This window comes from Micromonas pusilla (genome assembly GCF_000151265.4).
Source record: "Micromonas pusilla CCMP1545 genomic scaffold MICPUCscaffold_4, whole genome shotgun sequence".
NCBI lineage: Eukaryota > Viridiplantae > Chlorophyta > Mamiellophyceae > Mamiellales > Mamiellaceae > Micromonas > Micromonas pusilla.
The window spans coordinates 935,524-950,069 of record NW_003315885.1 but is presented as its reverse complement, the minus strand read 5'-3'; the positions used below and the strand labels follow the sequence as shown (position 1 = coordinate 950,069).

Here is a 14,546-nt window from a genome sequence, read left to right as displayed (position 1 = left end):
ACTTTATCATAGATTTCTCTCTCATACAAAGTCAACTCCCTAGAAGAATACAATGCCCCACCGACGCGAGAAGAGCGCTTCTTCTCGCGCGGTGGAACACTTTTTTTTGGGATTTTTCAAATTGGTTTGTTGGCGAAGACGCCGCCCGCGTCGGCAGCCTTCGATTGAATTACGAGACGGGCATCGGCATGCCTCCGTCCTCGGAGCCTTCCGGCTTCTGCGGTGCGATGCACGACCGCGCGACGGACTCGAACAGCCGCTCGATGTCCGGCGCGCACCGCGTGAACGAGTGCCCCCAGAAGTTGTACCTCGGGTTCTTGATCAGCTCGATGAACGTGATGAGCAGCCCCCACGGATGCGGGCGGTTCACGATCAGACGCTCGAGTAACACGCGCGTGATTTGCTCTTGAACGATCTCGCTCCCGGCTTCGGCGAACAAGTACAGCAACACGCACGAGAAGTAGTGCGTGTGGCAGTTCGGGTACCGAAGCTGATTCGCGACCGCGTTTAAGAACAGGTACCGCCCCTCGGTGTCGAGCTCTTGCGCGAGGCCTTTGAACACGTCCATCGGCGCGGTGTGCGTGATGGGGCTGGACTGGTCCTTCCGGTTCGCCTGGATCGCCTGGACACCGACGTAGAGCACGAGCGCGTTCAGGAGCGGGACATCGTAGCGCGTCCCCGCGGCCGTCGCCGCGCGAGGCTCGAGCTGGAGCTTCCCGCGGAGATCCGCGCAGAAATTCGCGGGCGAGCGGTTCTTCAAAAACGCGTCCAGCTCTTGCCTCAACGGCGACGATCGGAACGCGTTCTCCGTGTCCGCGACGACCCTCGGGGACTGCGAGATCTCCGGGAGGAGGTCCACCTTGAGGTTCGGCGTGAACGGGTCCGGCAGCCGCATGTTCCGCGGGAACGCGCTCAGGACGAGGTTACGCATCTGAATGCAGTTCGGCGGGATGGTGTCGCACAGGTTGAAGTGGTGATCGCACAAAAACTCCGGGAAGTCGTGCAAGAGCACGAGCAACAGCCGCAGGGTCCCGCGGTACAGCAGCCTGACCGTCTCCGTGAGCTCCGCCTGACGTAAGAACGGCTCGAGGAACTTCAGCATCGCGGTCAGGAGCTTCTGCAGCAGCGGCCACCCCTTGCGGTTGTGATCCGTGAGCAGCCGCGGGAGGAAGCACCGATGCGACACGAGCTCGAGCCACGCGAACGCGAACCCGGGGACGCGCAGCGGCTGCAGCGCGAGCAGCGCGGACGCGAACGCGGCGAGAACCTGCGGATGTCCGGTGTCCAGCGTGCTGTCCGGGGCGTGCATCTCCATCATGAGGCCGCACAGCGCGCGGAAGTACGGACGCGGGTTGAACGCCGCGCCGCGTTCGTCCGTGTCTCGCATCGCCGTCCGCGCGATGGCGACGAGCGCTCGCCCGAGAAGCGACAGCCGCGACGCGATCGGCTCGGACGAGCGGCGGCACAGGAGCGCGACGAGGCGGACGTACGCGTCGACGGCGACGAACGACAGCGCGGGCGCGGCCCCGGGAGGGGGCGTCCCCGCGCTGACCTCCGAGCCGAGGCAGTGCGTCACCGCGAGCTCGACGAGGATGCGAAGGAACCTGTCCTGCGTGTCCTCGTGCAGGAGACGGCCCTTCGCGAGGTTCGTCAAGAACGTCGCCGTCGCCGCGTCGCCGGAGGGAAGGTCTTGCACCCTCGCCCACTCGTCGAAGTGCTGCGCGACGGTCTCGCGGAGACCGACCGGATCCGGGAGCTCTTTCGATTTCCCGCCGCCGCCGCCGCCCTCCTTCTTTTCGCCCTTCGCGCGCGCCTGCTCGACGAGCTCGGCGACGTTCTCCGGCGCCCCCGGGCGCGCGCACGCCTTCGCGAGCGCGTCCAAGGTGGCGGTCAACTCCGCGGGGGCGACGCACGGCTCGACGATGACGCAGTGCTGCACGATGTGCACCGCGCACTCCATCGCGGGCGTCGCGCTGGCGCCGCCGCCGAGGATGAGCTTCGCGAGGTGCGCGTCGAGCTCGCCCAAAAACTGTTCGCTCACGACGCCCGCGCGGACGAGGCCTTCGGTGATGTCCTTGTTCAGCTTCCTCTCGTCGTCGGCGTAGATGAGCCACCCGGTGACTTCGCGCGTGACCGCGCGCGAGCTCTCGCGCAGCGCCGCGAGCGCGGCGATGTGCGACGTCCGGTGCAGACGGCGACCGGCGGCGCCCGGGCGGTCGTACAGACGTTGGAACAGCTTCTGCGCCACCGCCAGGTGGGCTTCATCGGACTGCGGCGACCCCGCGGGCGCGCCCGTGATGGCGGCCGCGGCGGCGATGTCGTTCACCGCGTTCCTCGCCTCGTGGTTCTCGGGTAATAGCGAGAACCGCGCGGCGGGTTCCGTGGAGACGGCGGCGTCCAGGCGCGCGGCGGCGACGCGGTAGCGTTCGAGCACCGGCTGCACGCCGCCTGCGTCGCCAATGCCCGCGGCGGCGGCGAGCGCGGCGACACCTCCGACGCCGCCGCCCAGCCCCATGTCCATGCCGAGCGACCCGGGAGGGCCGCCGTCGGGGGGCGGGGGAGGCGGCGTCGAAGGCGGCGGCGGCGGCGGCTGACCGGGGTACGCCCCGGGCGGCGGCGGCGGCGGCGGACCGCCAAACTGCCCGCGTTGCGCCGCGAACGCCGGCGGCGCCCCGGGAGGCGGCGGCGGCGCGCGCGGGAGCGACGCGAAGTCGTCGTAGATCCGCTGCGGCGCGGGCGCGAGGTGCCCAGGGCTCGGCCGGAGCGATTCCGGAAGCGCGCCGGGGAACCGGCCTTGGAGATACGCCGGGTCGAAAAACGGCTGCCCGTTGGGCCCGTTCTTCTCCCGGTGCTTCTGCCGCGCGAGCACCGCGGGCGCGAGGGCTTCGTCGATGTCCCGAACCGCGCGCTCCGTCGCCGCGGACTCGATGAGCGAACACCCGAGCTCGAGATTGTCCACCGTCGCCGCTTGCACCGCTTGTTCGAGCGCTTGCTGATCGTTCGGGGACACCGCCCCGGCTTGGTTCAGAAGCGCCCTGAGCTGCGACGCGACGGACGCCTTCAACGGCTCGCGGCACGTCACGAGCGCGAGCGACCCGGCGAGGGAGGACACCATCAGATGCGCCGCCTTCCTCATCCGCGCCGCGTCCGGCTCGACGGCGAAGTCCTTCAGAACGAGCTCGCGCGTCGTCATGCACGCGATCGTGACGGAGCGCTCGACGACGGGGGACACGATCTCGCGCACCGCCGCCGTGAGCGCGACGGGGAGCAGCCGCGCGAGCGCGACGCGCGCCGTCTCCGGGAGGTTCGGCGCGGGCGCGATCTTGATGTGTTGCTGCATCGCGTTCGGGAGCCCGCCGGCGCCCATGTCCGGGATCCCGCCGTCGCCGGCTCCGCCTGATCCGCCGCCTCCGAACGCGCCGGAGACGTCCGCGCGGCCGCCCGCCGCGGACATCGCGCCTTGGCCCATGCCGCCCATCCCGGGCTCGTACGGCGTGCCCATGGACGGCGCCATCGCGGGCGGGTTCTTGTCCGCGACGAAGTCTGGGTTCCCCGCGCGCTCGCGCTGCCGCGCGTACAGCAAGTTGCTGCACTTCCACTCCTTGATCTCGCAGTCGAGGTGCTTGAACAGACGCTCCATCTCGAACTTTAAGTTGAGCTTGAGGTCGCGTTCGCTGTAGATCTCCTTCAGAAGCGCGAGGACGTTCGTCGTCCACGGGTTCGGCGGCTTGAAGATGATGCTGTCCTTCGCGGGCTCGAGCACTTTCGCGATGAACGGAATCACCGCGATCATGTGCCCGGTCTGGTACGCCTCGAGGATCAGCCCTTTCAAGTCCAGATCGCGCATCAAAACCGGCTGGTTCCGCGAGATCGTGAGCTGCCCGAGCCAGCTCCCGAGGTTCTTCAGGAGGCTCCGCTCGCCGCTGTTCGTCTTCACCTTGTTCGAGCTCAGCAGCGTCTTGATGTTGTTGTACGACGCGTCCAGGACGAGCCGGAACAGTCCTTTGTCGTTGATCGCGTCCAGCAGACCGAGGTAGAGCGCGTGAAAGTTTGGCTCGATCGACGCTCTCTTCACGACGAGATAAATCGCGAACCACGGCCACTGATGCTCGCCGAGGCGCGCCTTCACCTCCGCAGCCTTGTCGTCCATGTTCTGCGTCGAGAGGTTGTTCACGACGAAGTGCACCTTATCGATCGTCTCCGTGTCCGGGACGGACATGTTCTGGTTCGACGCGGACGCGAGGAGGGTCTCGAGGTTAAGCGACGTCGCGAAGCCCGTCCCGCCGCCGCTCGGCGCCGACGGGCCGAGGTTCGCGCCGCTTCCTCCGCCGCCGCCGAGGAGGTTCGTGCCCGCGCCCGCGGACGATTGCGAGAGCAGGCCTGTCCCGCCCGCGCTCTTCGCGGCGTCGCCGCCGTCCGCGGGGGGCGCGCCGGGGGGCATCGGCGGCCGCGGCGCGGGGGGGCCCGCGCCGTCCCCGCCCGCGCCGAGGCTCAACCCGGCGAGGCCGCCGGAGAGGCCGCCCGCGGCGTCGCCGCCCATCATCGACGGCTCGTCCCTGCCGAGCTGCGACACCCCGCGCTGTTCCGCCGCCGCGCCGAGCAGCTGCGCGAGGTCCGGGTGCGCCTGAGGCAGGTGCGGGACCGCCGCGAGGTGCTGCCGGTATTGCGGCCACTCCGGGAGGCGGTTCTTGAACTGCTCCAGCGCCTCGGACCCGAACGCGAACATCTTCGTCCCGAACGGCTTTCGCAGCGCGTCGAGGACGCACCGGAGCGCGACGCCCAGGGTGATGCTCACGACGAGCTGGTGGTTGATCAGCCGACCGAACAACACCGCGGTGATGCGCAGCTCCTTCTCCGGGTACTTCGGGAAGAACCGGTACTCATCGAAGAGGTTGTGCACCATGCAACCGAAAACGTCCCGCTCGCGCGCGTTTTGCGAACCGCGGAACCGCGTCAACATGTCCACGGTCTGGTCCACGCTGTGCTGCCCGCTGTACAACCGCTGGAAGTACGAGTTCGCCTCCGCTTCGACGTCCGCGGGAAAGTTCCCGCCGCCGGCGGCGTCGTTCGCGCCGCCGCCCCCCGCGCCCGGGGCGCCGCCCGCGTTCCCGCCCGGCGTGACCGCGCCCTGACCACCCCCACCCCCGCCCGCGCTCGCGACCGCCGCCGCGAGCGTCGGGTTCGCGTTCGCCGCCGCCTGCGCGACGCCGTGCAACTCCTCCCGTAAATCCGGCGGCAGCCCCCCCGCGCCCGCCTGCAAAACCTTGAAGAAGATCGCCATCGTCTCCACCGCGAGCTTCGGCGCGCCGACGTTCGCCCCGGACTCGTCCCCGCACGCGCGCGCGCGCAAGAACCGCACGCACGCCGCCGCGAACGGCGCGCCCGACGCCGCGGCGCGCTCCTGGAGCCACTTCTCGAGGTTCAGGTATTCTCTCCGCGCGGCGAGCGCGGCGAGCTCCACCGCGAACGCGTGCGGCGCCCGGTCCAGCACCACGCTCAGCGCTTTCAGGTCCTGGCACACGTCCAGCAGCCGCGGGACGTTGACCCCCCCCTCGCGCGAGTGCACCTCCGCCATCGCGCGCGCGACGCACTCCGCGCCCGCGGCGCTGGCGTTGTACACCCTGTGCAGCACGAGCGCCGTGTTCAGGTGTCCCCCCGCGGAGAGATACGGCGGCAGCGTCGCCGCGACGACGTCGCTGAGGAACCCCCCCGCGAGTGCCGGCTCCTCCGCCATGGCGACGGACGCGCCGAGGGCGACGACTTCTCCGCACGCGGTCATCGCGGGCTCGATCACGCCTCTCGCGGCGTTCGCGAGCGCCGCCGACGAATCCGCGAGCGACGCGAGCGTGAGGTATAAGTCGACGCTCAGCCAGCACTGGTTCGGCGTGCCAATCGGAGACGCGCCGCCCGCGAGCCCCTCGATCGGCGGGATTTTCCTCCGAGAGAACGCCCACGGGAACATGTCCCCCGGGGCGACGATCGCGTGCCGCAAAAACTCGAGCTGCCCCGCCGGGGCTTCCGTCCACCCGCTTCCGCCGGCGACGGCGGCCACCGGAAACGGCTCCTTGTCCTTCGTCGCCCTGGCGAACATCCTCACGAGCGCCTCGAACGTCCGCGCGTCCGGGACGATAAAACCGAGATGGTTCAGCTTATACATCGCTTTCGTCCAGTCCAACGACGGGCACGTCGCCGCGAGCGCGTCGGCGGCGTTTTCGTAATTCCAATTCGTCGCGCTCAGCGCCGCCGCGGACGGCGCGTCGATCCCGACCGCGGCCGCGAGCGAGCTCAGCGTCGCGCCGCACGTGGACACGTCAAGGCTGGAGTGCGTCCTCGCGAGGACGCCGACGAGCCGCGCGAGCTCGCTCTCGTCCATCGCGGGCATCAGCCCGATGACTTCTTTGAAATAATCCACGGTGACGGCGCATCCGTACCCGAGCTCCGCGATCACCGCGCTCGGGCCGGAGCTGCTGGATAGGCGAGACACGATGTCGCCGCCGTGGTCGCCCATCGCGCCGCCGCCGTCGATGTTCACCCCGAGCGCGCGCAGACGGCCCGAGTCGATCCCGAGTGCGGCGACGAGGACGCGGACGCGCGACGAGAATTCGTTCGCGTCCTTGGAAGCGAGGCGCGAGGCGAACGACGACGCGAGCGCGATCGACGCGGGGTTCGATCCGGCCTTCGAGGCGTTCGCGGCGTCGAGGTCGGCGTTCGCGCGCGCGAGGAGTAACCCGAACGCGTGGAACTCGCCGTCTGGGCCGAAAAGCTCCGAGGCCTGCGTGATCGCGTCGAGAGACGAGCGGGGTGATCAGCGGCGGAGGGAGACATGGACGCGGCGAGCGAGGAAAAAAAGAGGCGCGACGATTAGGGCGCGACCGCGCGCGCGACGAGGGATCGCGCGATGCGCTGCGTACCTCGCGAACGTCCTCGTGCGCGGACTTCACGGACGACTCGTCTAGGTCGTGAATCAGTAAGTTTACTCGTTGGGTTATGACCGTGAGGTAATCTACCATGGATCGGCGGGATCGCCCGTGTGAGATCGCGCCTTGCCGTGGCAGGCGATGCGGAAACCCTCGGGCGGCGCGCCCTGAAGACGCGGGTTTATGAAAGTTTTAACGCCCCACGCCGCCACACCACGTGGGGTGGGCGGCGTTCGTAAGATCAGTCACCACTAGGCGTGTCAATACAGACTGCGCTAGGGTTTATGTCGCGCCGGAGCGCGGATGGGCCAGGACGGCCAGAGGCAATTTCTTCCAGCCGGGCCTCTTGCGACAACGACCTCCACGTTTGAACGTAGTACGCGATTTTGCGTACAATTCGTATGAGACGATGTCATGAAATTTACACATTTTTCGCCCATTCAGACTAAATACCCAGTCACCTGGGCACTCGTTGATCGACGCACCGCGTGACGAGAATGTGACGAAACGAAGTCGAAGGTTGAAGACGGAAGCCGAAACGCTCGTGACCGCATATTTCGCATTATTCGAACTACCGAACAATTATTATGCTCAGACTATTTGGCCATAGAGTTTCTAATTGACAAGTGTCGTAATTCTTTCCAGAAGAGACACACGCCCCCCCCCGTAAACCGACGCGCGCGGTGACGCATCGCGCACACACGCACGCGCCGCGCACGACGGGCACGCTTCGCGACACCAGTCGCTCACACGCGCCGCGCGGCCTTCGCCCCCCCCCCCCCCCCCCCCCGACGACCGCAGCGCGCTCGCGCGCGGTGATGACCGACGTCGCGCGCCCGCTGCCGCTCGACACGCACTCGAGGCAGACGTCGCTCAGCGCGGCGGACTTTCTCTTCGACTTCTCGGCGGCAGCCCCGGGCGGGCCGCTGCTCACTTCAAACTGCGCGACCGCGGCGGCGCAGATGGCATCGCTAGGCGCGTTCGTGAACGTAGACGACGCGCGCGAGACGATGGACGTCGGACACGCGACGGACGCGCTCGCGCGCGGCGACGCGAGCGACGTTCCGACGCGCGCGCATCTCGCCGGGTTCTCCTCGCGAGGAGAAAAGACGTTCGACGGTTCGACGACGGCGCACGCGTCGACGGAGACGCGCGGCGGCAAGGATGAAAAAGCGTCCACGTCGTACGCGAACGCGACGGTGCGTCGAACCACTCTTCCCTCCTCTCTTTCCCGCCGCGGATCGCGGCGCGCGCGCCTCGGATCCGACGCGCGCGGTCCCGTCGTGGCTCGCATCCTCGTGCGCTTTTCCCACGTCCCTCGCGCTGACTATTCGTTTTCTCCCGCCTCCGCAGACGTTCCCTCCCGCGAACTTTGGCGACCTCGACGCGGAGCAGCAGGCGGACGCGTTCTACGAAAAGGTGCGTCCTCGTCTTCACGCCTCCCTCGATCGTTCTCGCGCGCGTCGCGGGGGTTCTCGCGCTCGCGCGCGCTCGCGCGGCGCGTCCCCGGGGACGCGGCAAACCACGTCATTTCTTTCGCGCCGTCGTTGGCACCCACCCTTCCGAGAGAAAATTCCGAAGCTGACCCGCCTTTCTCGCCTCGTCTCCTCCCGCAGGGCCCGCTCCGGACGCTCAGCGCGCGGACGTTCGACGTCCTCCTGAACAACAGCGGCGTGAAAGACACCGAGGTGCGTCTCTTTCCCCGGATTTGTTCGCTCGCGCCGCGCGCTCGCGCCGCGCCACCGCGCGTCGACGCGCCTCCACATCGCGCTGCCACGTTGCGCTTTTCGCTTTTCGCGCGCGCGTCGAGATCCCGTCGCGTCGACGCGACGTTTTTTTTTTCCTCCAGGCGCGTCTCACCTCCCTCCCCTCGCGCCCCCTCGCAGGAATGGACCGCGCTTCAGAACCTCCCGTCGCTCCCGCGCGACATGTCCGCGGTCGACATCTGCGGCGACGCGCTGACGGACCGCCCGTCCGACGCGTGGGCCGCGTGGGACGACGCCAGCCTGCGCGCGGCGAGAGAGGCGGCGTCGGCGGCGCGCGCGCGCGCGACGCGCGCGCGCGACGACGCGACGCGCGCGACGGCCGCCGCGACCGCGCTGACGATCCACGCGAAGGAGATCCTCGACGTCGCGACCAGCGTGAAGCTTGACAAAGCCGGCGAGGCTGGGAGCACGAGGGAGGACAGCGGCAGCGGCGTCGTGACGCCGAACGTGTTGTCCGAACGCGGCGGCGGCGGCGGCGGCGGCGGCGGCGGCGGCGGGTTCGGCGTCGGCGGCTTCTACGCGGACGTCTCGTCCCCGTTCCTGGGCGGAGGACGACGGAGCGGGCGGAAGCGGTGGAGACCCGCGGGGAGCGACGACGAGACGGACATGGAGGACGACGAGAACGGGGTCGGGGTCGGGGTCGGGGTCGGGATCGGGGTCGGGAACGGGATCGGGAACGGCGGCGCGAGGAAGCCGCCGGCGCGTCGCGCGTTCGTCGCCGCCGACGGCGAGACCACCGACGTGCGGCCGATGGCCACGGACAGCATCATCACCGCGTCCGGGAAGAAGATGCGCCGGGGGTGCCTGAACTGCCAGGCGCAGAAGACGCCGCAGTGGAGGATGGGACCGGAGGGGCCGAAGACGCTGTGCAACGCGTGCGGCGTGCGGTACCGGAAGGGCTTGCCGATGGACGGCGTCTGACGGGCGGGGGCGACGGGGAAAAAAATATAAAAATAAAAATCCGCGCGCGACGACGAAACGGAAGGACGACGACGACGACGACGTGGGAACGGAAATCACGGAAAACGAAAAAAGATTGGTTCGGAGCGCGCTTGACTGACCGGTGACGACGTGTACGCACGTGTGATACGATGCACAGGAAGGAGTGAATGTCTTTGTTTGTTTGTAAACGACGAGTTGTGAATGAATGAATATGCCAACACCGTAAACGACCGAAGAGCTACAACCCGCGCTCGGCGAGGACGCGCTCGATCGTGTCCACGATCGTCTGCGTCTGCGACTCGATCTCGATGTTCACCGTGCTCCCCACGGACTTTTCCGCGAACACCGTCTGCCGAATCGTCTCCGGTATCAGCCACACGTTGAACCTCCCCGGGGACGTCTCCCCCACCGTGAGCGAGCACCCGTCCACCGCGACGAACCCCTTCGGGAGGATGTACTTGCTCCACTTCTCGTCCAGCTCGAACACCACCTTGCGGTTGTTCTCCGTGTCCTCCTGCTCGACGATCGTCGCCTTCGCGTGGACGTGCCCGCTCACGGTGTGCCCGCCGATCTCGTCGCCCACCCTGGCGCTCCTCTCGTAGTTCACGGACGATCCGGGCTTCAACTCCCCGAGGTTCGTCGCGCGGAGCGTCTCGACGATGAGGTCGAACCCCGCGACGTCGCCGTCCACCTCGACGACGGTCAGGCACGTGCCGTTGCACGCGACGCTCGCGCCGATCAAGATGCCGTCCAGCGTCTTCGGAGGGAACTTCAGCTTCAGCCGCGCGAAGTCGCCGACGTCGTCGAACGAGATGACCTCCGCGGTGCCCTGCACGAGACCGGTAAACAGCGCGGTCGGGGCGACGACGCCGGCGCGTCGACGCGCGGGAAGCGGCCGCAGGGCGACGACGCGGGGCTCGAGCGCGGCGCCGCGGCACGCGCGCCGGAACCCGCTCGCCGCTCGCGCGGGCGCGACGCCGACGGACATGACGCGCGCGCGGGGGTCGAATGAGCGAACGACGAGCTGGATAAACCTCACTGTTCGCCGCCGACAGTGGTAACCATCCGTCCGAGTCATAAAGTTATTACATCGCGTCGTCAACGCGCGTTGACGCTCCTAACGACGCCCCCACCCCCCCCGTCAATTCGTATCAGTTCGCGCGCGTTCGTTCGTTCCCCTCGTTCGCGCGCCGCTCACGCCTTCTCCCCCAGCGCCCCCCCCCTCGAGGCGGCCTGGGCCTTCTCCGCGAGCTGCACTCTCGAGTAATAAATCATCCCCATCACCGCGAGGGAACACCCGAGAATGTTCCGATGCGTGATCGGCGCGGAGAAGCACACGAACCCGAAGAAAAACACCAGAACCGTCTTCACGTGCCCGATGACTTGAAACGACACCGCGCTGAACCGTCCGATGCACATGAACGACGATATGTTCACGAGCACGGCGAGCGCGCACGACGCGGCCAAGAACACGACTGCGCCCTCCGTCCACTCGTACTCCGTGACCCACTCGTTGACGACGATCCGGTCGAGGAACGGGCCGAGGCCGAGCATCGCGGCGGCCATGTACGGGCTCGTCTTGGCGAGGAGAAAGTTGGACGAGACGGAGTGTTTCTTCTGTAAGTACGACACCGCGATCTGTTGCGCGGATGTGCACGACACGCCGATCAACGCCGCCACAGTGCCCGCGAAGTTCATCTCCATGTCCGACACCGTCGCGACGCCGACGCCGACGAGGACGATCAGGATCGCCTGTATGGTCTTCCTCCCGAACTGCCTGCCGAGGAAGATCGCCTCGAGGAGGCACATCGTCGGTATCTGCGCCAGCTTGCAGACTTGGTAGAACCCGATCGTGTTCAGCATCAGAGAAAAGTTTAGCGCGACGATGGACGCGATCGCGACGACGACGAAGAGGAAAATCTCCCTCGGCGGCACCATCATCGCGGACCCGTCCGCGCGGTTGTTCTCGTTCTTCCCGTCCAAGAATCGAATCCCGGACGTGCACGCGAAGTGCAGACCGCACAGCGTCGTGGCGAACACGAACCCGTGCCCCGCGGTTCCCATGAGCTGCTTGTTCGCCATGACGATCGCGACGGACGTGGAGATGTTCAGCGTCCACGCGAACGCGTCCGTGGTGCGCTTGCCGTACGCGTTCTCCATGTACGTTTGCATCGTGCGGAGAGGTCGCCGCGCGCGCGTGTGCGAGCGCGGGAGCGGCGGCGAGGTTTGTCGAACGAGTTGAACGATCCTGAGCCTCCCATAAATTTTTCGTTCGAATCTCGCGACGGGGGGATTCGCGATCGGCGCGGGTTCGAGCTCGCCGATGAAACGAGCACGAGTCGATCGGTTCTGCTGATGAAAATTGAACGCGCGAAACCGAGGGCGCGACGACGGTTCACGCCTCTTCGAAGATTTTCGTGTGGTTGGTGGCGGCGGCTCGAAGAAGTCGTCTCCGCCGCGTCGTACTTAACGCCCGTCTCCGACGCGTGCTCCCCCTTCTACGCCACGCACCTCCCGCGTCGGCTACCGCTCACCACCCGCACACTTAACCGCTTCCCTAAAGGCCCTCCAGGTGCGTCGCGTGCTCGCGCGCGGCCCTATCTCCGGTCGCGTTTCCCGCGTCGCCATTTTTTTAATCGTCGCCGCACGTGATGGAAGAAGGAGAGGCGCTCGAGCGACGCTTTTTTTCCCCCATCGACGACGTCTTCGGGCGCGCCGCGAACGCGATTCGCTGACGTATCCCGCTCCCGCTCCTCTCCAACCGCAGGCGCCTTTAGTTTTCAGCTCTCTTACCCGCTCTCTTCAGTTCAAAAGGTCCGTTCACGCCGCCGGCGTCGCGCGATTACAGCGAGGGGCGGAGGACGCCCCCCTCCTCGCAAAGCCCTTTTTCCCGCGCGTGGCGGGAAAGCCCGGGATGCGCGCCTCGCGCGCGAACGCGAGGCCGCGCGTCCAGTTTTTTCCCGTCACGACGTCGAGAGGAGGGCTTTTCGGGAGACGCGCGCGGCCTTCGCGTCCGCGCGTCGCCGCGTCGCCGCGCGGACGGCGTTCTTCGCGCGCGTCCGCGCGTGAATCTTGCCTGTTTTTTTGTCACGGTCTCAAATTCTCGATCGTGTGTCGCGCGCCGGTCCCCGCCGATCGCGCGTCGCGAACGCCGACGCTGACGTCTCGCTCCCTCCCGCAGAACTACCCAACATGTCCGGCGAAGGCGGATTCAACGATGAGGCTTACGACAGCGGCATGCAGGCTCTGTGAGTGTTCCCCCGCGCGCTTCCCGAGGCAACCCTAAACGTCGCCTCGATTCGCGCGATCCGTCGGATCGGTCGGCCCGCGATCGAGCCCGCGATCGCGCGTTCGCCGACGCCGCGACGCGCCCTCCCCCCCCGCAAATCACTCATCCACTCATCCCCCCCCGTCCCTTCCACCCCGTTCATCCCTCGACAGGCTCGCCGAGGAGAAGGGCGAGGACGGCGAGATGACCATCACGGACTGGACCGAGGTGCACGAGTCCTTCGACGCGATGAACCTTCACGAGAACCTCCTCCGCGGGATCTACGCGTACGGTTTCGAGAAGCCGTCCGCGATCCAGCAGCGCGGTATCGTGCCCTTCACCAAGGGTCTCGACGTCATCCAGCAGGCGCAGTCCGGCACGGGGAAGACGGCGACGTTCTGCGCCGGCGTGCTGCAGCAGCTCGACTACGAGAAGGAGGAGTGCCAGGCGCTCGTGCTCGCGCCGACGCGCGAGCTCGCGCAGCAGATCGAGAAGGTCATGCGCGCGCTCGGGGATTACCTCAACGTGAAGTGCCACGCGTGCGTCGGTGGCACTTCCGTGAGGGAGGATCAGCGGATCCTTCAGAGCGGCGTGCACGTCGTCGTCGGCACGCCCGGACGCGTGTACGACATGCTTCGCCGCCGCGCGTTGAAGCCGGATCACATCAAGATCTTCTCCCTCGACGAGGCGGACGAGATGCTCTCGCGCGGGTTCAAGGACCAGATCTACGACATCTTCCAGCTCCTCCCGAGCAAGCTCCAGGTTGGCGTCTTCTCCGCGACGATGCCGCCCGAGGCGCTCGAGATCACGCGTAAATTCATGACGAAGCCGGTGCGCATTCTCGTGAAGCGCGACGAGCTCACGCTCGAGGGTATCAAGCAGTTCTACGTCAACGTCGACAAGGAGGACTGGAAGCTCGACACCCTGTGCGACCTGTACGAAACCCTCGCGATCACGCAGTCTGTCATCTTCGCGAACACCCGGAGAAAGGTGGACTGGCTCACGGACAAGATGCGCGCTCGCGACTTCACCGTCTCCGCGACGCACGGCGACATGGACCAGAACACGCGCGACATCATCATGCGCGAGTTCCGCTCCGGGTCCTCCCGCGTGTTGATCACGACCGATCTCCTCGCGCGCGGGATCGACGTCCAGCAGGTGTCGCTCGTCATTAACTTTGACCTCCCGACGCAGCCGGAGAATTACCTCCACCGCATCGGTCGCTCCGGTCGCTTCGGCCGTAAGGGCGTGGCCATCAACTTCGTCACCAAGGATGACGAACGTCTCCTCCAGGACGTGCAGCGGTTCTACCAGACCGTCTTCGAGGAGCTCCCCTCCAACGTCGCCGACCTCATCTAAGTGTCTTTTTGTGCTCTCCAGCAGTTGTGCCAGAGCGTGCCGTCAGTCATCGAGCATCAAGAAGATCTTCCATTGAATGATTCTGATGATGAAGCGAACGAAAGTTGCGCGCCGACCCGCCGCGTCGGTGCGCACTGCGTAGTGCTACGCAATCATATAGTTGTTGCGTGTTTCTATATCTAACAAAGCGAAAAAAATGAAACGCGATCGTCTCGTCCTTCGTCGCGAACGCGCGGCGAGCGCGGCGACTACTCCGTCACTTTCGGTTGGTTAAACTGTCGCCCGCTACCGACT

At 67.0% G+C, this 14,546-nt stretch overlaps 5 protein-coding genes across 5 annotated transcripts; 2 read left to right on the top strand and 3 right to left on the bottom strand.

Annotated features, from left to right (window-relative positions):
- Positions 1 to 2: 2 nt before the first annotated feature.
- On the bottom strand, positions 3 to 7,010 carry MICPUCDRAFT_47070 (uncharacterized protein; the record flags this gene model as incomplete). The annotated part of the gene is made up of 2 exons (XM_003057741.1): positions 3 to 6,772; positions 6,912 to 7,010. The coding sequence occupies 2 exons, from the start codon at positions 7,008 to 7,010 to the stop codon at positions 170 to 172; spliced, it is 6,702 nt and encodes a 2,233-aa protein (XP_003057787.1). The 3' UTR covers positions 3 to 169.
- A 725-nt stretch (positions 7,011 to 7,735) lies between these two features.
- MICPUCDRAFT_39370 (uncharacterized protein) lies at positions 7,736 to 9,604 on the top strand (the record flags this gene model as incomplete). Its single annotated transcript, XM_003058106.1, has 4 exons — positions 7,736 to 8,116; positions 8,271 to 8,336; positions 8,534 to 8,605; positions 8,804 to 9,604. 4 exons carry the CDS (start codon positions 7,736 to 7,738, stop codon positions 9,602 to 9,604), a joined length of 1,320 nt encoding a protein of 439 aa, XP_003058152.1.
- A 181-nt stretch (positions 9,605 to 9,785) lies between these two features.
- On the bottom strand, positions 9,786 to 10,613 carry MICPUCDRAFT_57346 (uncharacterized protein; the record flags this gene model as incomplete). The annotated part of the gene is made up of 1 exon (XM_003057740.1): positions 9,786 to 10,613. One exon carries the CDS (start codon positions 10,611 to 10,613, stop codon positions 9,864 to 9,866), a length of 750 nt encoding a protein of 249 aa, XP_003057786.1. The 3' UTR covers positions 9,786 to 9,863.
- A 206-nt stretch (positions 10,614 to 10,819) lies between these two features.
- Positions 10,820 to 11,785, bottom strand: MICPUCDRAFT_57345 (Drug/Metabolite transporter superfamily; the record flags this gene model as incomplete). The annotated part of the gene is made up of 1 exon (XM_003057739.1): positions 10,820 to 11,785. The coding sequence occupies one exon, from the start codon at positions 11,783 to 11,785 to the stop codon at positions 10,820 to 10,822; it is 966 nt and encodes a 321-aa protein (XP_003057785.1).
- Positions 11,786 to 12,133: 348 nt separating this feature from the next.
- Positions 12,134 to 14,454, top strand: MICPUCDRAFT_49549 (uncharacterized protein). Its single transcript, XM_003058105.1, has 4 exons — positions 12,134 to 12,197; positions 12,393 to 12,439; positions 12,807 to 12,873; positions 13,067 to 14,454. Exons 3-4 carry the CDS (start codon positions 12,818 to 12,820, stop codon positions 14,250 to 14,252), a joined length of 1,242 nt encoding a protein of 413 aa, XP_003058151.1. The 5' UTR covers positions 12,134 to 12,197; positions 12,393 to 12,439; positions 12,807 to 12,817; the 3' UTR covers positions 14,253 to 14,454.
- Positions 14,455 to 14,546: the final 92 nt, after the last annotated feature.